We start from the raw sequence: 25,016 nt of genomic DNA on the forward strand, positions 1-25,016 counted from the left end.
CTTGGCATTAAACTCGAGATATTCCACTCAACAGGTCTTGGCAAAGCAAGTCCTTGTTCGCTCATGCACGACAGCACACTCTAACCTTTTCCCATTCAAATGAAAAGAGATAGAAAGTAGGAGTTTCCTAGTGCAGAAAACGCCTCTACACCCTGTGGAGGTTCAGCTCGTGATCCAACACAGTCACAAAGTCATCAACATGATCCTTCGTTAGCGCCGTATAATGATTCCCCCCCACAAAATGGAAAGTTGATGAATGAGAGAAGTCCTCCCATTCCCGAACGCGTATCTCCCATTCGGCCTCGGATACACCCCATTCCGACAGTGGATTGGCCCTAAAAGATGTGTAGCTTGCGATTTTGCCTTGCGGAACATACCCCTCAGCCATGCGAACGTTGCCGTAAAAGACTCGGTGCCAGGATTCGAGTCTCTCGAGAGTGACGCCTGCAGATTGGAGACGGGTGCGGAAACGACGCATGACAAGTCGGGGAAACGAGGCAGGGTCCTGGTCGCGTAAACCGTCCTTCATTTGGCCTGCTTCTAAAGGCGTGATCAGGCGTCTTGTCGATAGTAGGTCGACGATAAAGAAGCGTAGCGTTGCGAAACTCATTTTCAAGATGTTTGGTGCATTGTCGACACCTCCAGCGAATGCTACCACCTCTCCCGCGGCTTCCAATGCTTTGGCGACTTCGAAGACGATGTTTCCGCCAAAGCACATGCCCAATAATGCATAGGGTCCACGCGGCTGCACCTGTCGTATCTCTTCGAGAAAGCATTCCACCAACTCGTCAATGCTTTCGAATGTCGTCTCGCCAGGTTGCAGGCCGCGCAATCTGAGCCCATACAGAGGCCGATTACGAAGACGACTCGCCAGCTCTATCCAGCAGTGTAGCTCGCCGCCTCCTGGCGGGAAGAGAAACAGCGGTGTTTGGGTTCCCTTGGTGGTAAAAGGGAGCAGTAGACTGCGGTTGCTTGCTACCGAGACTTTCATGATCTCGGTTTCCAGAGCCTTCACAGTTTGGGCTTGGAGGAGACATGTGATCGGTATTGGGGATTTCAAAGATAGTCGTGCCTCCAAATTTGCCTTGTAGATCAGCATGCTCGGGCTGTCCAAACCGCCATTCTGAAGGAATTGCCGAAAGTCGCTGTCGGGAAGGATTTCGGGAACTGATTGGAAGGGGCATATCTCCCTCAGACATTCCACAATGATTTTTTGAGTCCTGTTCAGCTTTGGAAAGATGTCGTCTGTAGTATCAGTCTGCAGCTCCTGCTTTTCTGCATCGACGTCATGCTGGCGAGATGCCTGGGTAGTTGGATAAAGTATTTCGGTTGGCGAAGCTGACCCCATTGAACCCTGATCTGTAAGCGTAGGGTATTGAACACAAATGTAAGTAAAGAAACACACACAATAGCCATTCCAGTTTAGTACTGTACACTTTAAGCCCTAAGTAATCTGTGTCGGGCAGATCTTGGCAGAGTTCACTTTGGATTCGGTCGCAATATAAGCGGTTTACTGCCGGAGATTTGATCATTGGGGCTGGCCGGTTAGTTTTCCTCCCGTGAATCGTTTTTGGAGGATCTTAGCTATGCATCTGTGATCTATTAATATTTCATGGACCCCACTCCATGAGGTTCTGTTTGACAACTTTCTACAGTGTACTCTGCGATCATCCAATAGTTCACCAAGCATAATCGGTCCTATCCGTCATACATCGTGATTGCACTCTGGCTGGCTTGAAGAGACGTCTGCATCTCAACGTCAAGCCTGGCTTTGGCACCACCTGTGGCTACAATTGCTTTTTTCCCCTCTATCCGCGCTGTTCACTGCACCTTAGCATATCGATTTCTTTTCTTGCCGCTAAATGTTTTGTTCAAATACGATCGTGTTTTTTGAGAGATGTGCCTTGTTTGATTGTGGAACTATGGTGGTGTTAATTCCCCGAAACTTCTCATGCGTTTGCCGCGGAAAACTCGGCTGATTTTATTACTGGCATAATAACAGCGCATAGCTAAACCTGAATTGCTCATTTATCAAACCTTCAGATCCGAGACTTGAACAAAACGGCTCGGGGCTAGAAATAGAATGGTCACATAAATGGGTGGCTTCTCCCTTTTCATAATCCATTCCTCGGGCTCTTTTCGCATATCAAGTGACTTGATCACCATGATCGAGGTCAACGTCTTACCGAAGAGTCTCTCTTGCTCCCCACAAGTATCACTCGGTATCGGAGAGCTCTTCTCGGTAAAAAACAGGGTCATTATCGTCACGGGAGGTGGTTCTGGCCTTGGAAAGTCCATAGCTCGGGGCTTTGCACTTAACGGCTCCCGCGTCTACATCGTTGGCCGTCGTTTAGAGACTCTTCAAACGGCTGCCAGCGAGATTGGTGGCGATATCCATGTTCTTCAGGGGGACGTGGGGACCAAGGCCGGCTGCGAGAGAGTGGCCGAGCAGATCAAGGCCCGCGAATCCCACGTGAGTTGCACCTTTGCATGAATCTCTGGGAGATTCGTCGTCTTCTTTTTCTTTCGCTCACCTATTCTGCGCTTCTCAGGTTGACACTCTCGTCAACTGCGCTGGGCTGATGACCCTTTGGAAAGTCTTTGCCAAAGATAACGACGATGGTGAGTTCTCTGTCTCCTAGGATATGAAGACTTCCAGTTCTTTGAAGGGATGGCCTCCTCCATAAACACTCGTATGAGTTACAACTGATGTCCTCGCTCGACAGCTGATGAGGTGGAACATATGTTACTCAATGGCGTCGATGAGTTAGTAGCGAGTCTGTTTTAGGGAGTCCATCATGCGGCGCTAACTAGACAAACAAAGTCAGGATTTTGATCGCTCGAATCACGGTATGATCACGTAAGAACCAAGGCCTGGAAACGAAAACTAAACGACGGGTCTAGTCAATGTTAACGGGGTTTACTTTATGACGACCTGTTTTGTTCCATTGCTACGCAAAGCCGCCGATCCAAACGTCTTGGTCATCTCGTCTCTGGCCGCGTTGACAAACCAAAGGTCTGTGACATCAGTAGCTTATGATCTCGCCAAGGCTGCCGGTACGTTTTTCCCTCTGACGCTCCTTTTGTCAGTTTGCCTGCCAGCTCATCGATTTGGAATATTCCAAGTTGCTAAAAACAACTCTTGAAAAGAAACCAAACTTGCCCTGTTGCTTTCAGCTCGCCTTCGTCCGTGAGTATTTGTCTCCATAACTCTATCAATCTGTGACTTCTACTCTAGCATCCCTAGAGTCTTGATAGGTAACCTATGTTTTCTCAGGATGAAGATCCGCGTGAACACAATTTGCCCCGGAATATTTCCCTCGGAGATGACGACGACGACGACGCCGACAGACGGGAACAAACCACCAAGTGCTGCCGCCGTCACAGATCAGACCGGCTGGGGATTGCATCCCATAGCGCAAAAGACGACATTACGATCAACTACCGGTCGCCCGGGCCGTCCTGAGGAGATTGTAGGGCCAGTTCTGATGCTCTCGAGCGCAGCGGGTGCTTACATGAACGGCGCTCTGCTCGTCGTTGATGGCGGCCTTCTTGTGAACGCCTTGAGCTAGTCACATCAGCTTAGGGTCTCAAGAACCGATTATGTTGGGTCGACAATAGAACCTGAAATATATCATTTCTGGCTTGCTATTGCCGGCAAACTTCGAAGGACATACCATGGATTGCGAGTACAAGTGGACGCTTGCCTGTCTCCGCTGTCTGGACCAGAATGACCCGTCTGTTGGAATGCTTTTGTCGCATTCTTTGACATGGACTCCAGGTGGAAAGGAATCACTCTTTCAATATTTGCATAATTCGAGAGTTCCTACTGCAATCTCTCGAATCCGAGCCCCTGGAAACGTTGGGTTTGGAAGAACTATTTGACGTTGTTCTACAAATCGGAGCCTTTTGTTTATGACAATCAAATCACCCGATGAAGGGGTTGTGTTTCCTGCCACTGCACCGTGCGTCGCAACCCACTCGTTGCCTTTCCTCGATAACATGATATATGACCTGTAGGCGTTTCTTGCATCTCACACACACGCATATCAAACTGTTACTTCTTACGACTTGGAGAATCACAACACCCAGGTCGTCATGGAAAAGTTATCTCAACTCGTCTCCAAACGAGACGCCCTGCACCATGCCTGGGTCAACATTTCATCTCAATCGGCGGCGAAGCTATCGTGCATTTTGTTATACGTGACTTGCGCTGCCGTGTTCGGCTGGTGGGTAGCGGCTCGGGCCAAAGCTGCAAGAGCCAAGAAGCATTGGGATTTTGACTGCCCCGAAGTCCAAAGGGACGGACCAAATCTGGGATCAACTCTCAAAAGAGGTCTTCTACAGGTGTGTCGCAGTGTTGCCACTTACCACAAAAAATATCTATCAGTCGATAACACGTCAAAGTACCCTGACGAGCCGTTCAAGGTCATGACGGCGGACGGCTTCATCGTATTCCTGCCCGCCCGTCACATCCAGGAACTCTGTATGCACCCCAGGACTGAGGTTTCCTTCGGCCATATGGTTCTTCAGTACTTCTCATCATGGGCCACTGGTTTCGGCATCAATAACAACACCTTTCTCAAGGGCACCAAGTCAGGGCTCGTGTCAAATGGTGCGCGCTTCATTGAGCCCATGATAGACGAGACCAAGGTGGCCTGCTCTCGGCTGTTTGACGGTGGCGGAGGCGGTTATAGCGATGAGAAGGAATGGACGTCAGTCAATGTCAGCTACGCCGCCGGCCAGCTCACAGCCCAAGTCATGGCTCGTGCCTTTGTGGGCAAGTCACTCTCCCGAAACCAAGAGTGGGTTGACGGACAAGTATCCTACCTGGCCTACGTGTGGGCGGCGGCTCGAGGCATCCAGAAGTGGCCACTATGGGTACAGCCACTTGTGTACCGCTTCGTGAAGGGTTACAGAGATTTGCGTCACGAGGAGAGACGTCTTGCAGACCTTTTGAGGCCCGAGTACGACGCCTCTAGACTCGGAATTAATCGTCGTGATGCGGACGTGAACAGAGAGCGGACCATGATTGACGACTTTCTGACCGTGACAGAGGCTGACAAACAAGAAGATATCATGTTCCACATGACACTGCAATACCAGCTGCTTTTCACCGCCATGCATCCAACTTCAGAAACGGTATGTGTTTTTCCATCTTTGAAGGGTTTTAGGCTTTAGGTCAATGACACTGATACGGTGCCGTGGCGGCCCCAAGTTCTGGCAAGTTCTCTACGATATTGCACTCTACCCCGAGTACCAAGAAATCCTGAGACAGGAGCTTGATGGAATTGATCGAACAGACCCAAGATCCTGGCTCTCGCAGGTTCCAAAAATGGACAGTTTTATGAAGGAGTCTCAGCGGCTCCACGCCGCTTCCCTCGGTAAGATACAAGAGTCAATGGAGAGGGAGATTATTGCGCCTGTCTCTGACGACCATCCACCTCAGTCACTTTGACCAGACAGGTTTTGAAACCGATGACGATTTCGACGGGGCTTCATTTCCCAGCTGGTGCCCAAGTCTCATACATGACTGACGCCGTTAATCTCGACCCAAAGAGGTGGTCGGACCCTGAAAAGTTCGACGGTCTGAGGTTTTACAAGATGAGAGAGGACATTGGATCCGAGTCTCAGCAGGTGACGCTGAACTACTCATACTCAGGGTTGTAGCTTCCCCAACCTCCCACCTTCTACCACTACGGGACAACTTCGCTGACTGACAGAACTTTTAAATAGCCCGGGGCAGCTGAACTTCGGCTATGGTGTCCAGGCGTGCTGCGGGCGTCAGTATGCGGGATGGTTTATCAAGATGATGCTCGCCGAGCTGGTCACCATGTACGATTTGAAGTTGAAGGAGGATCCCGGGGTGGGGGATGACAAGAGATGTTTTACAGTCCGAAGCCAGAGGATCGGGAATCCGAAGGCTGAGATCTTGGCCCGCAGACGAGTGATTTCATGAAGGGAAAGGGTAGCCCTAGTATCTCGTGATTTAGTCATCACGTACTTGCGTTTACATGCATGGTGTGTATGTGCCCTTGATTAATTCCTCGATTAGCCTCCCCTTCTGCAATACGAAGTCGGTCTGCTCCCTAAAACAAGAGCCCCGCCCACACGGACTGTTTACCAGATAATTGCCGAGGTGCTTGGGGGAGGGGCCGTCGAGAACTACAAACATGTGTGCGGCACTCGGGTGATTTGCAAAAAGATTTATGGTTTTAATGTGCCGACTGAATCCCTGTGGTAACCCTGAAAGCATTGTGACGAAGAACAACAAACAAAGGAATTTTGCAAGGCCCAGAAGCACGGGGGCATTTGCTGCCACCTAGAATACACTCACGCAAGAGGCTCTCACTAGGGTAATCGCCATGTCTGCTGCCACGCCGACTGAGGAGACGAAACGGCGCGCGGGAGAGACTTTCCACCAGTCCCCCACGTTGTTGACGACCGGATTAGATGTCGACAGTGCCAAAGACGCAAAATCAAGCCCAATAGCTTTCGAAACGCATGAAGTCGACACCGGCAAGGAAGGGAAGCCCGTGCAAAAGACGGTTGCAATTGGTGTCTTGACCTTTGGGCTCTGCCTCGTGGCGTTTGCGGCAGCAGTAGACAATACGATCCTCGGTATGTCCAGTCAACCCACCTAAACAAGCGTTATATCGATGCCTATACCCATGAACCCCTCATCTCATACCGTATCTGGTCTGACACAGAGGGAGACAGGCACGGCCATACCGCGCATAACAGCCGATTTCAACTCGCTCCAAGATGCCGGACTGTACCGCAGTGCCTCTCTGGTCGCATCGACGGCGCTCCAGTTACCGTATGGGAAGGCATACGCGCAGTTCAACGTCAAGTGGATTTACATCGGCAGCCTCGTCATCTTCGAAGCGGGCTCCATCCTCTGCGCGGCCGCGCCCAACTCCGCGGCCCTCGTTGCCGGACGTGTCGTCTCGGGCGCGGGGGCGGCGGCGCTCTACTCGGGGGCCATCAACATGCTCGCAATGGCAGCAGGCCCGCAGAGGGCCCCCGCGCTTTTCGGCATTGTGTCCAGCATGGTTGGCCTGGCGTCTCTGGTCGGTCCGCCCCTGGGAGGCGCCTTCACCGACGCGCCGAGACTGACGTGGAGGTGGTGCTTCTGGATCAACCTACCCATCGGCGGCGCCGCCGCTGTTTGCATCTTGGCCATGTTCCGAGCTCCCCGGCCGTCGCCTCCGCCAGAGTCGGATACAGAAATGCACGGGGTCGGGCATGCGCGTGATGCTGCCCAAGTTGATGTCGAGACTGACCCGGCATCAACTGCCCCTCCTCAACCAGACGGACAGAACTCACGAACCGCGTCCACAGCCATTCCTTTGATGGAAAAGCCTTTTGTGAAAAAGGTGCGGAGGATGGACCCGCTGGGCACTGCTCTCCTGATTCCGGCCTTGGTGAGTCTGCTGTTAGCCCTCCAATGGGGCGGGACGGAATACCCATGGTCAGACGGGCGGGTTTGGGGCTGCTTGGTCTGCTCGGGCGTTCTCGCGGCCCTCTTTGTTGCGTCGTTGTGGGTGAACGGCGACGACGCCGTGATCCCACCCCGTCTTCTCCGGGACCGCTCCGTCCTGGGCGGTGTGCTGCTGGTTTTTGGGCTCTCGGCGGCCTTGTTCACGCACGTCTTTTTCCTACCATTCTACTTCCAAGTCGTACAAGGCATGAGCGCGACGGCCTCCGGTCTGCGCATCCTCGCCTACCTCGGGGCCATGGCGTTGGCCGGGGTGTTTGCCGGCGGAGCCATGTCATCGCGCGGCGCCTTGTCACACCACAGGCCGTACGCTTGGGTCGGGACGGCCCTCTTTGTCGTCGGAGCAGGCCTACTGCACATGCTGTCCGTTGACTCGGGACTAGGCATCGTCGTGGGCTTCCAGCTCTTATCGGGCGTCGCTCTGGGCGTCGCGTGGCAGGTTCCCTACGTCGCGGTGCAGCGGTCGAAGAAGCTCGCGATGCGACCGGGCGACGCCGCCATCGCCAACGCCATGATCGCCTTCTCCAACTCGTTCGGCGCGGCGCTGGGCATCTCCATTGCGCAGAACGTCTTTGCCACGACGCTTGCCAGGGGCCTTGCGGATCTGCCGGGCTTGAACTCCGCCCAGGCGCATGCTCTCGCGAAAGCCGGCCAGGCCGCGCAATTAAGGGACTCCGACTTCGTGTCCCCGGAGCTCCTGGCACCCGTGTTGCAGGTTTTCCATGACGCCATCACTTCGACGTTTACGTTTGCTGCCGTCGCCGGGGGCGTGGCGTTTTTGTGTAGTTTTGTGTTCCCATAGAGTCGGACCCTGCTGCAATAGCAGCACGCATAACGGTGCAGTCTTAACCTACCTAAGCATTGTTATAATTGTCCTATCCAGGTGCTTATTTTTATCACACGTAGCGAAATCAAGAGTAAAATTCTTAGGGATTTGGAGAAGAGTTGTGAACCGAACAGCGTAGCCGTCGAAGTACATTCAGCAAGTCTAGGCCTCTATTTGTGGAACTGACTACGTTGATCGCGACAATTGCTTGATAGGCAAATTTGCGAATTCCCACTCGTGAAAGCGCATGATAAGTGACGCGAGAATGTCATGTGTTGTCAGTATCTACATATACATATATATCAGGCTATTCCCGTGCCAACCGCACTGTACTATGCAGTCCCCTTTTCGGTCGGTCTTATGATGAATGAGACTTTTGAATAATACCTGGCTTCATTCACAGTCTCTGCGACGTCAAGATCAGCAACTTTGCAGAGTTAAAGTCCTCTCGCAGTCCAAGGATATAGTAGCAGTCGTGATGATATCAAAGACCTGCCGACTGAGCTGCAGGTGTACTTGTTGACGAAACAGTCACCGCTGTGAAATATCAGACTCTTTCTCTGGCTGCTGACGAAGGTGGAGAGCTCGAGCTCGTGTACCTAGATGGACTGACAAATTTGCACCCCAAGTCCTCAGACGACGCCTCACATTCAGTATCAGGTTTGATCGATGATGTCGCCCCGAATGAGACAGGGCCGCCCCTTTCTTCCAGGAACCGGGAAAACAATGTGTCAAAATACGAGTTGGAAGGGAACACCCGACTCGGGCATCATTCCTCACGGGTTCCCTCTCTCTGTCCCGATGAGGCAGATTAGGCCGAGTTTGACGAAAGCCAGGTCTCAGACGGAAATACCATTTCATCTTCCGGCTTTCGCAAGGGTCCAGCCAGTTCCAGGCCGCCTGCATGGTTGCGAGCAGGTACTGTCGCGCTCCCTTGCCCGAGAGTCGTCCCGTCCAGGTTCGTCCCAATACCAAACAGAAAAAAAAGGCAATCCTACTTGGGACGATCCGATCATCTGTCTCATCTAGAACCACCACCGCGGAATGGGGAAACGCTTGCGCAAAGTCGAGCGAGAGATGTGCAGATTCCCGATCTCTGCGGCAGGGGGAGGGGAGGGGGTGAGGAGCATGTAGTCGGCGATGATGCGCGTCGCCAGCCAAGAACACGCGGGGGCCGTGAGCTGGGGGAAAAAGCAAATTCCGTGAAATCATTTATGACAGAGAGCAGAAGTTCACGGCCCTCTGCTGACGACCAGTCACTTTATCTCATCTTTCGTCACATTCGAACCGGGGTCTGGGCGATGTAATAGCAACGGCGGATGAACGGACGTCTGGTCTCGCGATCTGTGAAGTATTCGCAATCACTGACATTGATCTCAGAAAAACTCAAAACTCGAAACTCGACAGGGAGCGTTCCCAGATTCAAAACCCTCGATTCCTTCCTTTTGGCGAGTCCCGATCGGCCGATGTATTTGCATCTCCGGTTACACATTCCCAGCTTCACGGCCGAGGGATCGGTGGATTTTGTTTTTCTCCGGCAGCTTTTTTGTTCTTCGGCTTCATGCCGGCATCTAAACCAACAGCAGAAACATCATGACGGGGACCCGGCCGCATCTTTGGGGGCAGGATGGTGGAGGGGGGTTGCTTCAGAACGGCGGAACAGGGGTTGGAAGCCGCAGATGTGAGGAAACAAAAATCTACGCGAGGCGAGTGTGTGTGTGTGAGCGCACTTTGACTCAAACACGCACTCGACAGTCCATCATCATGCGTCGTGAACGCCTTTGAACGTCGCCTCACTGTTTCTGTGTTGCTCGGGATCTTGCATCATTGTCTGGCTTCTTCGTTGCTTGTTGGGGAGCTTGGGAGACGGGGGAGGGGGGGGGGGGGGGGGGGGAGGGAGACATGAACATGGAAATGGACACTCGGATCTCCTGTAGAGTTGCTTTTTCCATCTGCGGGTTATGAGCATCATCTCCCCTGCGGGGGTCCACCGTCCAGCCAGAGTCTTGGGAATGCCCGACGGTTATTGTTAGGTAAACCACTTTGGGATTGGACTGCCGAGTCGAGATTCGGCGTTCGCTTATGTAGGTTCTTTTCTCAACAAGGGGGAAGAGAGAGAGAGAGTTGCTGCAAGCCCGCTCTCCCCTCCCAAGGCCATGCAGATGACGACCAACTGCATCGGAGCTGTCCATGGCCTGTCTCCCTTCTTCACGCACACGAGGGGGAGGGGACGTTTTCTTCGAGTCCCAGCCAGGCCAACGAGCCAATGTCTTGAATTAGTGTGTCATTGAGAAGCTGATGAGGATCCTTTCCTCCTCCCGGAGTCCCGCGTACTCACTAACACCTAGTCGAGAAAACTCTGCCAGCTCTATTTACCCACTCGCCTCCCTACATTCGATCTACCGAGTGGCAATAATCACCCCCGATGCTTTTCAGATACTGCAACACCTTGATTGATTGTTGCTATTATTATTTCTTCCTCCCGGACGATGATGTTGCTTCTCACAGACGGAGAACTGAACGCACAGCGGTAGCACCACTCTGTTCATTTTCTCAACTCCCTCGTCCTGAATTCGAGGCAACGCCGCGGCGCAACGGCAGCCGGGGGTCGGTAGCTTGTCTTTGCCCCCGTCCCGCGGGGTCGTCCAACCAGACCTGCAGTCGGTCCTCCCATCTCGGCGGATGTGCCGACACGAGCCCCGTGCGTGCGGGCTCCGGTGAGAATCGGGACTTGATTGCGAGAGCAAGCTCGGCGAATGTGGAGCTGGGCGTGTGTAATACGTATTTGTGTGTGTGTGTATATGTCGCCGCGGCAGACGCCCTCCCCCCCCCCCCCCTAAGCACACGCAAACAACTTTCCTTTTTTCTTTCTTTTTTTTCACGAGCTGGGCAAAGAAAAAGAACCATCAAGTTCCCCCCCCTCCTACCATCCTGAAATTCATGGCCAAGGCGGCACAACTAGAGTCCCCTCTCTCCCCCTTCCCCCCATTCCTCAAGACGATCTTCTCATATGCATGGGTTCGCCATCTCGCAGGTCTCACCCACCGCGACGGAACATTGCCCGGAAGGCCTCTCCCGGGACGGCCGACATGGGTTCAACTTCAAGGGGGGGGGAGGGGGGCATCTGAACCTCCACCGAAAGCCCAAAAGCCGCAAGGGCGGGAGGGGGGACTCGCAACCATCGACCGTGTGGACTAGCTGGTTTCCCGGGTCGAGGTCCCGCGTGTCTTGAATCTTCTTGGTAGGTCCGTTCCCTCCGATGATGCTGGTCCCCTTTCCCCCCTTCCCATCCCACTGGCTCGCGGGACTCCATCCGTCTAGCCCAGGGCGAGTCTAGTTGGGAGCACATCTCATTCACAGAAGTATGGAAAAAAGCAACCCATCATCTTTCTTGTTGTCTCGAGGCGATCTCCAGTGCTCCACCAGACGAGCCAACTTCGGCTGCGGCCCACAACAACAACAACAACGACGACCCCCGGGGGGTTTCCTGACGGTGGTGGAGGGCGCGCTAGACTTCTGCTTTGAGATGGAACTGAGCAAACATTGCCAGGGAACCAGGGGGGGGTAGATGCTCTGCGCATCCATCATCCCCATCATCACGAATACATAAGCCAAAGTGCTCGCACGATGTTGAATGTGATGAGAACTCGGAAACCATCGCACTGAGCAGCATTCCCCAAGAAAGACACGGGTTCATCTAGCAAGTCACGGTAGTCATCTTCACCACCACCGTCACCACCATTATCGTCATCATCATCTTCTTCCTCATCCTTTTTCTCCAAGAACTACAAGCCAGTGACGAAAGATGAGGCGTAACTCGGAATACAGGGAGGCGGGTCCTCCCCTGGATCTCTGCGTTCCCATCACCGAGGAGAAGGACATCGAGATCGTCTTCACACACAACATCGGCGACGAGACATATCCGGAGAAGTACACCCAGCAGACGCAGGCCGTCATGGGAGCAGAGTCGTTCACGTCCACCCATACCGACGACGAGTCCAGCAGCGTGAGCAGCGACCCCGAGAAGCCGGCCATGTCCAAGGCGCGAAGCATCGCCCTCGTCACAACAGTCAGCGGCGCAAGCTTCATGAACGTGAGTCCATCCATCCACGCGGACATTGTTCCCCCGGTTTACCTCCACTATCATGACACTTTCTAACCTTTTCCATCTCGCTCCAACACAGACCCTCTCAGTACAGGCCGTCGTCATCATCCTCCCGACCATCGGCCGCGACATCGGCATCCCGGAATCCCGCCTCCAGTGGATCGTCTCGGCCTACTCCCTCGCCTTCGGCTGCTTCCTCCTGCTCTGGGGCCGCATCGCCGACATCTACGACAAGCGCATCATCTTCATCGCCGGCACCGCCTGGCTCGCCGCCACCACCCTCGCCAACCCCTTCATCCCCAACGAGATCGCCTTCAACCTGTTCCGCGGCCTGCAGGGCCTCGGCGCCGCCGCCAACGTGCCCACCGCCATCGGCATCCTGGGGACGACCTTCCCGCCGGGCAAGACGAAGACGTACGCCTTCGTCGCCTACGGCGCCGGCGTGCCCCTTGGGAGCGTCTTCGGCACCATCCTCTCGGGCTTCATCGCGCAGTACGCCAGCTGGAAGTGGGTGTTTGGCGTCATGGCCCTCCTCGCCGGTCTCGTCGCCGTTGCCGGCTGCTTCTTCATCCCGCCCGTCGCCCCGACAGTGGTAGCAGCAGCGCCGAACGAGGCGAAGGCCCCCGGCGCCAGCAAGTTCAAGTCCGTCGACTGGATCGGCGGCGGCCTCATCACCGTCGGCCTCTTCGCGCTGATGCTGGCCCTGACCGAGGGCAACGTGGTCGGCTGGCGGACGCCCTGGATCCCCGCCCTCATCGTCGCGTCCCTCGCCGTCATCGCCGTCTTCTGGTTCTGGCAGCGCCACCTCGAGTTCAAGACGGACCGGCTGCCCCTGATGAAGACGTCCATCTTCCACAGCGGCAAGTTCTGCGCCGCGCTCGCCATCATGGGCCTCTTCTTCGCCTCCTTCAACAACTTCCTCATCTTCGCCACCTACTTCTACCAGGACTACCAGGCCAAGTCCATCCTCACGACGACGCTGTACTTCTTGCCCACGGGCATCGGTGGCATCCTCGTCGCCTGGGCCGCCGCCCTCTTGATCTCGCGCGTGCCGACCTACATCCTCCTCGTCTGCGGCAACGTCTCCGTCTCCATCGCCTGTCTCCTCTTCGCGACGCCGATCCCGACGAGCACGTCCTACTTCGCCTACGGCTTGCCCGCCATGCTGCTGTCCGTCATCGGCGCCGACATGGCGTGGCCCACACTCATTTTGTTTGTCTCCAAGGCGCTGCCTCAAGAGGACCAGGCCCTCGGCGGCGCGCTCGTCAACTCGGTCGGTCAGGTCGGCCGGTCCATCGGCCTCGCCATCTCCACGGCCGTCCAGACGGCCATCATGGCCAAGGCCAGGGGCGTCTCGGTCGAGAACGCGGGCCCCGTGGAGGAGTGGGACCAGCCCTCGTTGGACGGTCTCCGGGCGGCCAACTGGATGAACTTTGCCCTCGGCATCACTTCCCTTACCATTGTCGTATTATTCTTCCGCAGCTCAGAGATTGTGGGGAGGGCCGAGCCGGCGCCAAGGAAGAGGGCGTCGGATATTGAAGACGGCGTCGTGACCCGCAGTGAGATTATTGTGGATAAAGACTAGATTTCCTATGTTCAAATACAAAAGTTTTGGTTTTCTCTTCACCTCTGCCCACTAATCTGTCCATAAGTCAACTCATCTCTCGTGACCGGTGGTGAACCTTGGATATTCGAGCTAATTATGTTCCAATGGCGCAGCTGAAGGCAGCCAGTGTTCAGCATCATCTTTTGAATAGTGAGTGACGGCATCAGCCCCTTAGTTGGGGTCCTTGAGGGTTAAGCATGAGTGACTACATTCGAGAGGCAGCACAGCAAAGACTCCTTATTCGCACCGAGACTCTCCACACGTCCACCTGGAGCAAGCACGCCACAAGCGCACGTAGGCAGGCCACACTGAAGTTGATTATCCGGCTTGTCCCCTACGATCATATCATTTCGATCATCGATTTCCCTTTTTACCCAGCCGAGCGTTTCCTGTACCGCTTAGTTCCAACGTCCGGGGCCCTTGCTCCTTAGCTCTGCGGCGCAGAGAGAGAACAAAATGTTTGCTTCCAAAAGCAACCCACCACCCCCTACCTACCCCGGGGACTCGAATAACAAGCATCCCCGGTCCCAATGGGCAAACTCGACCGTGCGAGCCCCTCCTCACCGCACCTTGAGCGAGGCAAACATCGAGCACGCAAAATGAAGAAACCCTTGAAGCGAGACTCGACTGCGCGGAGGCTCTGGCAAGCATTACACGGCAGCAGTCAATAATCGACACCGGGATCGCGGCATTGTCTGCTTTTGGGCCCCGTTCCCGTCTCTGCATGTCGTTTTGTGTTTGTTCTCTGGGGACGGTGGGCCGCTCGCTGCACGGCTGGGTGCCTCATCACCGGGTGGCACCGGGAATCGCGCCGTGGGCTCCAGGCTCTGGGGTCCGGCTGCTTGCTTGGTGGCGTTGCATTAATCCGCGGGCAGACAATGTTGCCACCGTTGCAGACGTTCGTGTTGGAGCCAACTGCATTGGAGCGGGGAGCGTCACTATTCCGAGTTGTTGAAGGTCTTCGCGTTAATTAGTACTCAACTACATAGAAAGGGGCGGGATTTCGTAACTTCAATGTCCGATATGCCACAGCAGAACACTCTCACACTCACCAACACAGCCGGGACTCCTGAGCAAGATCAAAGTGTCAATGACGTGTAGAACTGTCTCGCAGCAATTCATCCGGATGTCTCCGTCTTTCACCGCCAAGCGCCCGACCCATGATAAATGCTATACACAATCCCCATTCTTTTGATCTACTGCTCTATTCTCATCCCCATTGAGGGCACAAGATGGCCCGCTAACCCGTAGTCATTGCCACGGCTCTTGCTTAGCAGCGCAAAAACTTTTCAAGACGCCCGTCTCCGCCTAATCAAACAGGCGTTGTGGTACGCGATGGTGCTGGAGGGTCCAGCCTCGAAACTTTAGCCTCTGCGGTTCCATGGACACTGCACTTTGACGAGGTACTAGACACGGACAATCAACACAGGTCTCTGCTCAGTGGGTGAACTCTAATGTAGTTTGAAGAGTCCAGTCCAGCCAGTTGACCGCGGTCCAGGGATGGTGCAAGAGGAGGGCGTCTGTCTTATCTTGTAGGCACGGGAGGGTTTCGTATTCATTAATATTCGAGAGGTACGCTGGAAATAAATGGACACAGTGCCACAACTCGGGCTCTGGTGTATCACGCGAACGTGTCTGTACACGCTGAGGACGGATCGCGTACGTATCATTCCCAGGCCTTCTGACACTTTTCATACGCGGGCAGTGCCCACGTCTTCATCCAAGCCATGTCCAACACCTCCTCTGCAGTCGGCCGCTCGCTGGGTCTCCATGCGAGCATCCGGCGTAGCATCTCAAACAGCGCAGCCTCCTCCTCGTCGTCGATGACGTCCATGCCGCAAGACTGTCTCGGCTCCTGCACCCACTGCTCAAACCGCCTATCCCACGTCCATATGTCACGCTCGTTGCTGAGCGGTCGCCCCGCCTCGTCGAACCATTTCGACCGTTCTTCCCAGCTATCCCACCACTCGGACGGCAGGGGACCTTGCAAATGAACCTGCTGGGCGGTGATTTCGTCCTGGGGCGCAAGGATCCCGTCGATTAGGGATCTGTGGGCGAGCAACTCGAAGACGGTGCAGCCGAGACTCCATATGTCGGATGCCAACGAGAGCGGCGTCTTCGGCTCGAAGAACGCCTCAGGTGGACGAATCACGAGGGGCGTGTATGATTCAAAGCGGGATTTCTCTGATGGGCGAAAGGCGACGCCAAAGTCGACGAGTAGTAGCTTTGCTTCGTCCAAGGCGATCTCATCGCTTGCTTTTCCCAGCCACACGGGCGGGATGGCGTACGGAGGAACCCCAGCTGCTGAAGAGGTGAGTTTTCCGTCGAGGCGGACGACAGCCTCTGGCTCTGGGGCTCCAAACTCGGCATATAACTGGTCAACTGAGAGGTTGTTGAGTGATGAAGGTAGCTGGAGAAGGAGGTTGCCGAGATGGAGATCTGAGGCAGGGAGCTGATGGGTCAGCGAAGGAAGATGTGGCAGCGAAGAGAACGGGAATAAAAACCTACGTACCCCCATGAGCATAACCGTGCGAGTGAACGATAGACACAGCCATAGCAAGTTGGGCAGCCAGAGACCGAGCAACGTCGAGCTGGAATAGTCTCGGGTCGGACGCCTCCTTCGCGTCCATAATGCTGCATCTGGCCGGGAGTGTTACGAAGCAAGGATGAGTCCCGTTGGGGCCTTCAAGAGTAAAACGGTCCAGGACCAGAGGGATTATGCCCGCCTTTTCTGCCGCGTGGCTGAACCCATCAGAGGTAGCAACAGCGCCTGGCGTGAGCTGAGACAAGATATCCACTTCCCGGCTGTCCGCATCTGCGGTGCCGACTTTGATGGCGACATACGTCGACGTGTGATTGTCAAGAGCAAGCCATGCCGTCGAGAATGTGCCGTGACCGAGCTTGTGGACTATGAGATAACGCTCGTGAAGAACATCTCCGATCTGGATGGGGTGATAGCCACCCGGCCGGTAGTCGCCCAGTGCCTCAACGTCTTCAACATACCCATACTCAATATGCGATGCTGACATGGTGGAGTATGGAGCACTCGGCTGAACGAGAAAAGTTCGTTTGGGGAGTTGGAAAGGCGAATGACACGCTCGTCGCGGAACAACGCGTCGCAGGAGGATCGGCAGCGTCCAGCAGCCGCTCGTCAGCAACAGGCCAGAGGCGGACAGCTTGCCGCCGAGTTGGTTATGAAGAAGAGTAGGAAGTCTAGTAGACATGCTGGGCGAGGGGGGCGTACTGACCGAAACGCAAAACAGGAAGCGTTTAGCGTGGTTGGTTGCCAGATGTCAGATGTGTTGGTGAAGACTGTTTCTTTTATGTTCAAGGGAGGTTTACGTTGGAGCCGCCTAGGCCCCCTTCTTACATGGCCTCCATGTCTGGCTACGCACTCTCGGTTCCAACGATAAGGTTCCACAAAGCCAAGATTACAGGGACAGAAGCGGTAATGCGACAACTGATGGCCTTGTACCATCAGTCAATTAACGGGGACAGGCTCTATGGCATTTGTCCGCTGCATCATGCCGCTTCTTCAGTTCCCCCAAACCATGAATACAAACAGCAGATGGCGTGGGTCTAGGCTGTAATCCAAACACTTCTAATTATCTTTTCTCACTTATATCCACAGAGCTGCGCCTCGAATCGATGCGCCGTACTGCTTGTTTCCGCGGTCATCCAGCTACCCGAGCAACGCCGGCTCCGGAGACCCACCTCGGACCCGGAACCTCCACCCCGAAAGATTGGTCTCGGAGCCGACCAGTCCGCAATCCGAGCGGTTGGTGGCGGATTTGCTTCATCTGATTGACTTCGGGGGTTGATAGGCATCAATCCAATCCTTCCAACGTCTGACATCCAAGCCGCTAGCGCTGCCTGTCAGCGCTAATTCGCGCCTCCAATCGAACCACTGATTGTCCAGGTAAGAACTGATTTAAACACCATGGGCACCCCCGTATAAATCATGCACGCGTCCCCCCCTCCAAGGATCCGACAACTCCGAAAGTCTCTTCACAAACATCCCATCCACCAGTCACCAGTTAGCATCTACGAGACACCATGATCGCCTCGGGACTCGAGGGCAGCATCGTGCCCTTCACGGCACTCGCCGCCATCCCATTACTTCTCTTCCTCGCCTACCTGGTCGCCAACCCAGTGTCCATGGACCCGAATGAACCGCCCCTCGCCCGCCCTACCATCCCCTTCATCGGCCACATCATAGGGCTCTTCCAGCACTCATGGAAATACCTCGACATCGTCCAGTGAGTCTCACGCTATTCGGGTCCCAACAGGTCCTAGGGGAGCACAAAGAAGAAAACAAAACTAACCCCTCACCTCCCCGTCTTCCCGCCAAAAAGCGCCAAACACCCCGGCCCTATCCTCACCCTCCCCATGCTCAACGGCAAAGCCTACATCATCACGGACCCGGACCTCGCGCAGTCCGCCATCCGCAACCGCGCCCTCAGCTTCGACCCGCACCTGCGGGACTTCGTCCAGGGCATGACCGGCCCCGGCGTCGACGCCGCCACGATGGCGACCTGGGACGACCCCGCCTTCTTCGGGCCCTGGGTCAAGATCATCTACGGTGCGATGGCCGGGCGCCCGCTTCTCGCGCTCAACGTCTCGGCCGTGGGACGCGTCGCCGCCACCCTGAACGTAGTAGGGGGAGGCGCCACGGATGTCGAGGACCTGTACCGCTGGACCCGCGGCGTGTTCACGCTGGCCAGCACGGATTCTCTCTACGGCCGCGAGAACCCGTTGCGGGCTGACGGGCGGCTCGTCGACGCCTACTGGTAAACGCCCACAACTCTCTCTCTCTCTCTGTCTCTCTATCTTTCTCTCTCAGACCGTGAAATACAAGACGCTAGCAAGCTCCGAGAAACAACCCCCCGTTTGCTGACCACCCCCCCACTCTACCAGGGACTACGAAGCTGACGTGAGCAAGCTCATGCTCAAGCTCTTCCCTTCCCTCCTCGCGCCCCGCGGCCACCGCGGCCGCGACCTCCTGGAGCGCGCCTTCGAATCCTTCTTCGCCGCGAACCGCCACGAAGGCCCCGACGTGTCCGCGCTCGTCCGCGACCGCCGCGCCCTCTCCGCCCGCTTCGGCATGCTCCCCGGCGCCGCCGCGTCCATCGAGCTCATCTTCCTCCACGGCGCCATCTCAAACACCTTCCCGGCCTTATACTGGCTCTTCGCGCACGTCTTCAGCCGCCCGGAACTCCTCGACCGCCTCCGCGAGGAAGCGCGGGCCCTGATCGTCGAAGAGGAGGAGAGAGAGAAGGAGGAAAAGGAAGAGGACACGGGCGGCAGCAGCAGCAGCCGCGGCGACGAGAGGAAGCGCGTGGTGACGCTCCACATCGACAGGATCGAGGAGCGCTGCCCGCTCCTCATGTCCTGCTTCCGCGAGACGCACCGCCTGCACGCGGCCGGGGTGCTCGTCCGCAAGGTCATGTCCGACACGACCATCTCGGACGACGGGGGAACGGCGTACGTCCTGCGCAAAGACGCGCAGGTGCAGGCGCTGCAGACGGTGATGCAGACGAGCCCGCGGATCTGGGGCGGCGACGCGGCCGAGTTCGTCGGCGACAGGTTCCTGAAGGCGGCGGAGGCCAAGGGGGAGGCCGTCGCCGGCTTCGCGCCGCGGGGGTTCCTCGCGTTCGGCGGCGGGAAGCACATCTGGTAAGTTTCTTTGGGGGATTCGCTCCTCTCGTCACTGGTTCCGTGTCGACACCCCTTTTATCCCCCCCCTCCTCTGAAACAGAGAAGACGAAAGAAAAACAAGAAAGGCTGACATGATAACGTCTCAGTCCCGGGCGGTTCTTCGCCAGCGGTGAGCTGTTGGGGTCCGTAGCACTGCTGGTATCGGGATTCGACTTCACGGACGCGGACGGCAACGTACTCGCCGTCCCCGAGGCGGGGGCGGTTCCGCTGACGGCGTCGTTCGGGAAGCCGGTGCCTGGAAGCGATCTCCGGGGACAGATACGGAGGCGGCCCGGGTGGGAGGACGTCCATTGGGAGGTTGCTGCGTAGCAGATGGGAACCAGATTACTTCGCTCTGTCGACTTATCATCCTCTAACTTGTTATGGGAGAGAGAAAGAAAAAAAAGGAAAAAAGTTGAGCAATTCAAGCTGTAATAGAACAGAATGGGTATCTCATGCGAAAAAAAAATTGACCCTCAAACCGCCCTCTCTGATCTCACATCACCTCGCGCCTCATCCCCACCTACTTCTACGACTTCGTCCTCGTCCTCATCCTCCTCCTCTTCCTCATCCCTCGCCATCCTTCTAAGCTTCTTCCTCACGGCCGGGTCCTTCTCGAGCTCCTGCCACAGCTCCAACCGCCACTCGTCCGCGCAGACGTCGTCCTCCTTGCGGATCCACGGCCACCGCCATAGCCCGGCCAGGATCATGGACCTCTGCAAGGTGCGGAAGACGGTCTCCATGAGGATGAAGACGGTGGTCATGACGACGAGCGTCAGCCACCACACCCAGTCCGCGCCGAACGTCTTGGAGAAGCCGTCTCGGACCGCGTACGGCGACGGGGCGCGGGCGTAGATGGACGACAGGAAGCCGTTCCACGCCCACCACCCCGAGAAGGTGATGAAGAAGCACGCCATCACGATGGCCGACTTGTGGTGGGTTTCGAGGATGCTGCGGTACACAGTTAGCAAATGGGAAAACTTGGGTCGGAAAAGAAGTTGAGCTACGGCCGTTCCGTCACTTACAAGCACTTGTAGTTGATCCAGACGACGCCCAGAGTGAAGGCGAGATCGCCGACGGCAAAGAGGCCCTGGTCGCTCGAGTGCGCGAACCACACGTATCCGGCCCAGACGCCCCAGTACGCCAGCACGCCCTGGCACGCCGCCGAGAACATCCACGCCGCGTACTTGACCAGGTTCAGCCCCATGTTCCGCTGGCCGTAGACGTACAGCTCCGGGACCGCAAGCAGGGTGTCGGCGCTGAGGTCCTGCTCCCAGATGCCCATGCAGATGACGCAGAGGCTGGTGAACAGGGTGTTGAAGACGGTCAGGCTGGCCATCTCGTACAGCGAGGTCCCCGTGTACCCGTTGTAGCGCTGGTACATGGCGGTGGGCAGGTAGAAGAACATCTCCTTCCAGAACGTGCAGAGGATGAACTTGGCGGTCCGGACATAATTCCACCGGCCATGCACCAGGAGCAGGCGCTGGAGGTACCGGAACTGGGCGATGGCGTAGTCGGCCACTCGAGCGGCCTGGAGCCCTTCCTTTCCCGAGATGCCGACGCCGACGTGGCTGGCGGAGATCATGGCCAGGTCGTTGGCGCCGTCGCCGATGGCAAGGGTCAATCCGTGGCCCATACGGCTTCCTGACTTGCGGAGCTGGGATCGGACGGTCTTGACCATAAGCGCCTTTTGCGCGGGCGAGGCGCGGCAGCAGATGACCGAGTCAACAAAGGGCACGACCGCGTAGAACTGGGCCGTCAAGTCGGGGGACCTCTCTATAGAAGCCAGGGAGTGTCCGTCGACGACGACGACGCTGTGGACCGAGCCGGAGTGCAGGTCCTCCGACAGCGCAACCAACTGGCCGTGGAGGTCCCCCTTGGTGACGTCGAGAGTGAACAGGTCAGAGACGGGCTGGCAGATACGGGCCGAATGGGCAATGTTGATGGCCGTCTCGCGCTTGTCGCCCGTCAACATCCAGATCTTGATGTTGGCGCGTCGGAGCTTGTCGACCGTCTCGGGCACGCCTTGCTGCAGTTTGTCCTCGATGGCAGACGCGCCGACAAGGGTCAGGGACTGCTCCAAGGTCTCTGCCGCAGCTTCAATCTTTTCCTGGCGGTCCGTCAAGCTCGTGGCGGCTTCGTCAAAGTTCTTCTTCCACGCGCGATAGTCCTGTTCGGAGATGAACTTCTGGGCAAAGAGGAGCGTGCGCAGGCCTTCGGTGGCGAAGTCGTCGAGGTGCTTGAAGCATCGAGTGAAGACGGCCGAGTCGTCTGCGATGGCGGGATCGTCGAGGAAGGCGAACTTCTCGGGGGTATGATGCGCGAGTGTGGTGGGAGAGGCCGGAGGTGACTCGAACGACGCAGTGCGGATGTTGATCGAGGGACGGAGAAGGTCGCCCGACTTGCCCATCTTGTTGCTCGCCTCAAAAGACTGGCTGCGGTCTGCCGCCTGAGGTCTCGTACTCGGCCCCGGAGCGTGACGGGTGATCCCGATGCTTCGTCGCAGCGACAGGCTCGCGCGGCCGCCGGTGCTGATCCTCGGCTCCTGTTGCTCGCTCTTCCGCAAGAGTTCGTGTTCCAGGTCCGCGCTCCTGCGAACATCCTGGGCCTTTTGCAAGGCCAGGTTGGCCATCTTGAGCCTGGGGAGGATGACCGAGTCGGCGCCTTTGCAGATGATGCAGATTCGTCCGTCCGGGTAGCGTACGACGATGGACATCCTCTTTCGGTGGCTGCTGAACTCGATGACGTCCAGGATGTCGAAAGTCATGTCCTTTCCGTTCCCACCGGCGTCCGAGGCGTGTCGTAGTGTGATGTTGGATGATGTCCGGGAAACGACAGTGTAGCCGAGCTCCTGTGCTGCTCGGACGATGGCCAACTCGTCCGGGGACGAGGACTGGTACTCCACCTCGCCGTCGCGGATTTCCGGAAGACAGGTGTGGCAGAGGGCCATGGCGAGGATGTAGTCCTTGGCTCTCCTGGCGAACAGCGAATGGGGTCTCAGGGCAATGAACTCGAGAAGCTCCTTTGTCGTCACATCCGGTTGCACATGATCCGGACGGCCCGTAGATCGCCACTGAGAGGAGGACCGTCGCGCAGACGGGGCGCGAGAGTGGGCCATGGAGGGCCTTCCCAGGGACGTCGGAGACTGGACGTAATCATCGACCAAGGCGTCCGCTCGGATGTACTGGGTCGAGATGCGAGGGCCTCCTCCTTTGTCCTCGGAAATGGTGTCGACTGAGCTGTCCTCGGCGCCCTCGGCCTCGAGGTCGACATCGGGCTGGTGAAGCCACGCCGTGCCCGCGATGCTCAACTTGCGGAACTTCATGACGTTCTCGGTCAGCGTGCCCGTCTTGTCGGTGAAGATGTAGCCCACTTGGCCCAGGTTCTCGAGGATCGTGTTCGTGTTGCACCGCGCAGGCGTATTCGTCTCGGCGTGGTACATCTCAACGTCGGAGTTGAGCATGAGCAGCTGGCCGACCTTGACGATCTCGAGACTGACGTAGAGCGCCAGCGGGATGACGTTGTTGAACTGGATGATGAAGCCGATGATGATTTCGTGGAACTTGACCTGGGCTCCCTGGAGATACCACGTTCTTCGCTCCTGCGACCTCTGCCACATGATGTATCCCATGGAGCAGCCAACCGATAAGATGATGACATAGATGGCGAGGGTCGCGACGATCTTGTTGGCCACGGTCTCGAGTGCAGGCTTCTTCGCCTTGGGGTGTTGGTTTGCGTTCATGCGAATCTTGCACTCCTCGCCAGTGTTGATGACGATGCCGATGGCCGATGCGGTGTTCCGCAGAATGCTGCCACGGTAGATGACCTCGGCAGAGGTGAGTGGCAGCGACTTGCCGTCGACAGTGATCTTGCCATCGAACTTGTACAGGTCGGGGTTCGGGTCCTCGACGACGAAATCGGCATCGGAAGCCATGATCTTCTCCAGGGTATCGTAGCCCTTCAACGCTGCCGAGACCTGCTTGCTCTTGAGGTTGGTTTCTCCGTCAAGGGCCATGGTTTCGATGTAGGCAAGACCGTTTTCCCCGTCGGCGTGGAGCAGCACGACATCCGCCGGGAGCGGGTCGTCTCTAGATAGCTTGATGAGGTCTCCAACCTCGATATCGCACCATCTTGTCGTTGTCCAGGGCGCATCTGTGCTGCACGTTTCCAGCGCAGTTGGGTTCCTCGTCAAGAAGCCGCGAAGCTTCGACTGCCAGCCATCGCCGCTTGTGACGCGATGCCTTGCATGCTTGAGAACACGGGCCAATTCGGCGTTTTCGACTTTGTCGAGCCGGTGGCGCTTGAAGTCATCGTAGCCCTCCTTTGCGATTGTAACCAAGACGAAAAACAGCAGCGGTAGGATCTAAGGGGGGTAGAGTTAGTAGTCAGGACGGACTGGTAGAAAGGCTAGGGTTCACGTGCTGTCGTTATGTTTCCGGTCGTAGAAAGTCCAGGAACAGTCTGGGGTACGCCGACGCAGAGGAAATAGAAGTTGCCGATGCGGGAGAACTGGAAAAACAGTTGTTTTGGGATGAAGTCGTAGATGGTGTAGCGGGACGTCCGGATGGTGTTGGAGACGTAGGGGTGGCCGCCTCGGCGCTCATCGGCCAAAGGCGCATCCTGGTCCAGCCGGAGAGGAATGCGACGGCCATATTGGGAGGGCGGCAGTGTCTTGCGGCCCAAGACGACCTCGTAAAAGATGCTCTTACACCACGTCAGAGCATCGTGACGGGTGCTGGCGCCGGACTTTTCGTCGATTCCGGGTGGCGCTTCGCCTGGTGGCGGCGCATCGGGCGTCGTTTTTTCGTTCATCGCATTAGCGGTCATGAATCAAGCGAGTGACGTTTGCAAGGGTCGCCGTCTTGCAGAATGGATCATTTCCTGGGGGGGTCGTCGCATCGGTTTCGGGGGGGTTGCGGCGGTATTCAACGGGTTATAACGAATGACTGGCGCAGCAATGGTGAAGCCTCAGTGAAGCTGAACGCGCAAAGAATGTAGTCGGACAATGTGCAGGGCCATTGTGCTGTTTCCCCCAGACGGCTTCGATGACAGACAGAGAGTGAGAGTGAGAGTAAGATGGACAGAAGAGAGAGAGGACCCGTGGGGAAGAAAGGCGATGGAGAAAAAAAGAGCGGGCGAAGAGAGTTCGTCATCGCAGGCCACGCGCGGTGGGTGGTGGGCTGCCAAGGATCCTCGCGAAATTAGAGCCTGCAGATGCAATCTGTTGCTAAAGATATCGATCAACGAGGAGTCTCCAGGGCAGAAACGGCTGTACTGCGTG

At 56.4% G+C, this 25,016-nt stretch overlaps 8 protein-coding genes across 8 annotated transcripts; 5 read left to right on the plus strand and 3 right to left on the minus strand.

Annotated features, from left to right (window-relative positions):
* Positions 1 to 145: 145 nt before the first annotated feature.
* On the minus strand, positions 146 to 1,532 carry CH63R_00152 (Peptide synthase protein; the record flags this gene model as incomplete). The annotated part of the gene is made up of 3 exons (XM_018295127.1): positions 146 to 335; positions 378 to 1,359; positions 1,406 to 1,532. The coding sequence occupies 3 exons, from the start codon at positions 1,530 to 1,532 to the stop codon at positions 146 to 148; spliced, it is 1,299 nt and encodes a 432-aa protein (XP_018163489.1).
* A 563-nt stretch (positions 1,533 to 2,095) lies between these two features.
* On the plus strand, positions 2,096 to 3,572 carry CH63R_00153 (putative Short-chain dehydrogenase; the record flags this gene model as incomplete). Its single annotated transcript, XM_018295128.1, has 6 exons — positions 2,096 to 2,473; positions 2,553 to 2,633; positions 2,829 to 2,850; positions 2,905 to 3,057; positions 3,151 to 3,190; positions 3,278 to 3,572. The coding sequence occupies 6 exons, from the start codon at positions 2,096 to 2,098 to the stop codon at positions 3,570 to 3,572; spliced, it is 969 nt and encodes a 322-aa protein (XP_018163490.1).
* A 526-nt stretch (positions 3,573 to 4,098) lies between these two features.
* Positions 4,099 to 5,959, plus strand: CH63R_00154 (Phoma betae P450 monooxygenase No.2; the record flags this gene model as incomplete). The annotated part of the gene is made up of 5 exons (XM_018295129.1): positions 4,099 to 4,347; positions 4,408 to 5,142; positions 5,219 to 5,384; positions 5,450 to 5,666; positions 5,737 to 5,959. The coding sequence occupies 5 exons, from the start codon at positions 4,099 to 4,101 to the stop codon at positions 5,957 to 5,959; spliced, it is 1,590 nt and encodes a 529-aa protein (XP_018163491.1).
* Positions 5,960 to 6,365: 406 nt separating this feature from the next.
* Positions 6,366 to 8,303, plus strand: CH63R_00155 (MFS transporter; the record flags this gene model as incomplete). The annotated part of the gene is made up of 2 exons (XM_018295130.1): positions 6,366 to 6,621; positions 6,721 to 8,303. The coding sequence occupies 2 exons, from the start codon at positions 6,366 to 6,368 to the stop codon at positions 8,301 to 8,303; spliced, it is 1,839 nt and encodes a 612-aa protein (XP_018163492.1).
* Positions 8,304 to 12,132: 3,829 nt separating this feature from the next.
* Positions 12,133 to 14,017, plus strand: CH63R_00156 (Major facilitator superfamily transporter; the record flags this gene model as incomplete). Its single annotated transcript, XM_018295131.1, has 2 exons — positions 12,133 to 12,420; positions 12,512 to 14,017. The coding sequence occupies 2 exons, from the start codon at positions 12,133 to 12,135 to the stop codon at positions 14,015 to 14,017; spliced, it is 1,794 nt and encodes a 597-aa protein (XP_018163493.1).
* Positions 14,018 to 15,704: 1,687 nt separating this feature from the next.
* On the minus strand, positions 15,705 to 17,262 carry CH63R_00157 (SRPK2 bound unphosphorylated; the record flags this gene model as incomplete). Its single annotated transcript, XM_018295132.1, has 2 exons — positions 15,705 to 16,477; positions 16,551 to 17,262. The coding sequence occupies 2 exons, from the start codon at positions 17,260 to 17,262 to the stop codon at positions 15,705 to 15,707; spliced, it is 1,485 nt and encodes a 494-aa protein (XP_018163494.1).
* A 1,165-nt stretch (positions 17,263 to 18,427) lies between these two features.
* On the plus strand, positions 18,428 to 20,065 carry CH63R_00158 (Phospholipid-translocating ATPase; the record flags this gene model as incomplete). Its single annotated transcript, XM_018295133.1, has 3 exons — positions 18,428 to 18,828; positions 18,956 to 19,714; positions 19,843 to 20,065. 3 exons carry the CDS (start codon positions 18,428 to 18,430, stop codon positions 20,063 to 20,065), a joined length of 1,383 nt encoding a protein of 460 aa, XP_018163495.1.
* A 146-nt stretch (positions 20,066 to 20,211) lies between these two features.
* CH63R_00159 (Phospholipid-transporting ATPase) lies at positions 20,212 to 24,547 on the minus strand (the record flags this gene model as incomplete). Its single annotated transcript, XM_018295134.1, has 3 exons — positions 20,212 to 20,686; positions 20,761 to 24,098; positions 24,194 to 24,547. 3 exons carry the CDS (start codon positions 24,545 to 24,547, stop codon positions 20,212 to 20,214), a joined length of 4,167 nt encoding a protein of 1,388 aa, XP_018163496.1.
* Positions 24,548 to 25,016: the final 469 nt, after the last annotated feature.

This window comes from Colletotrichum higginsianum, chromosome 1 (assembly GCF_001672515.1).
Source record: "Colletotrichum higginsianum IMI 349063 chromosome 1, whole genome shotgun sequence".
Lineage (NCBI taxonomy): Eukaryota > Fungi > Ascomycota > Sordariomycetes > Glomerellales > Glomerellaceae > Colletotrichum > Colletotrichum higginsianum.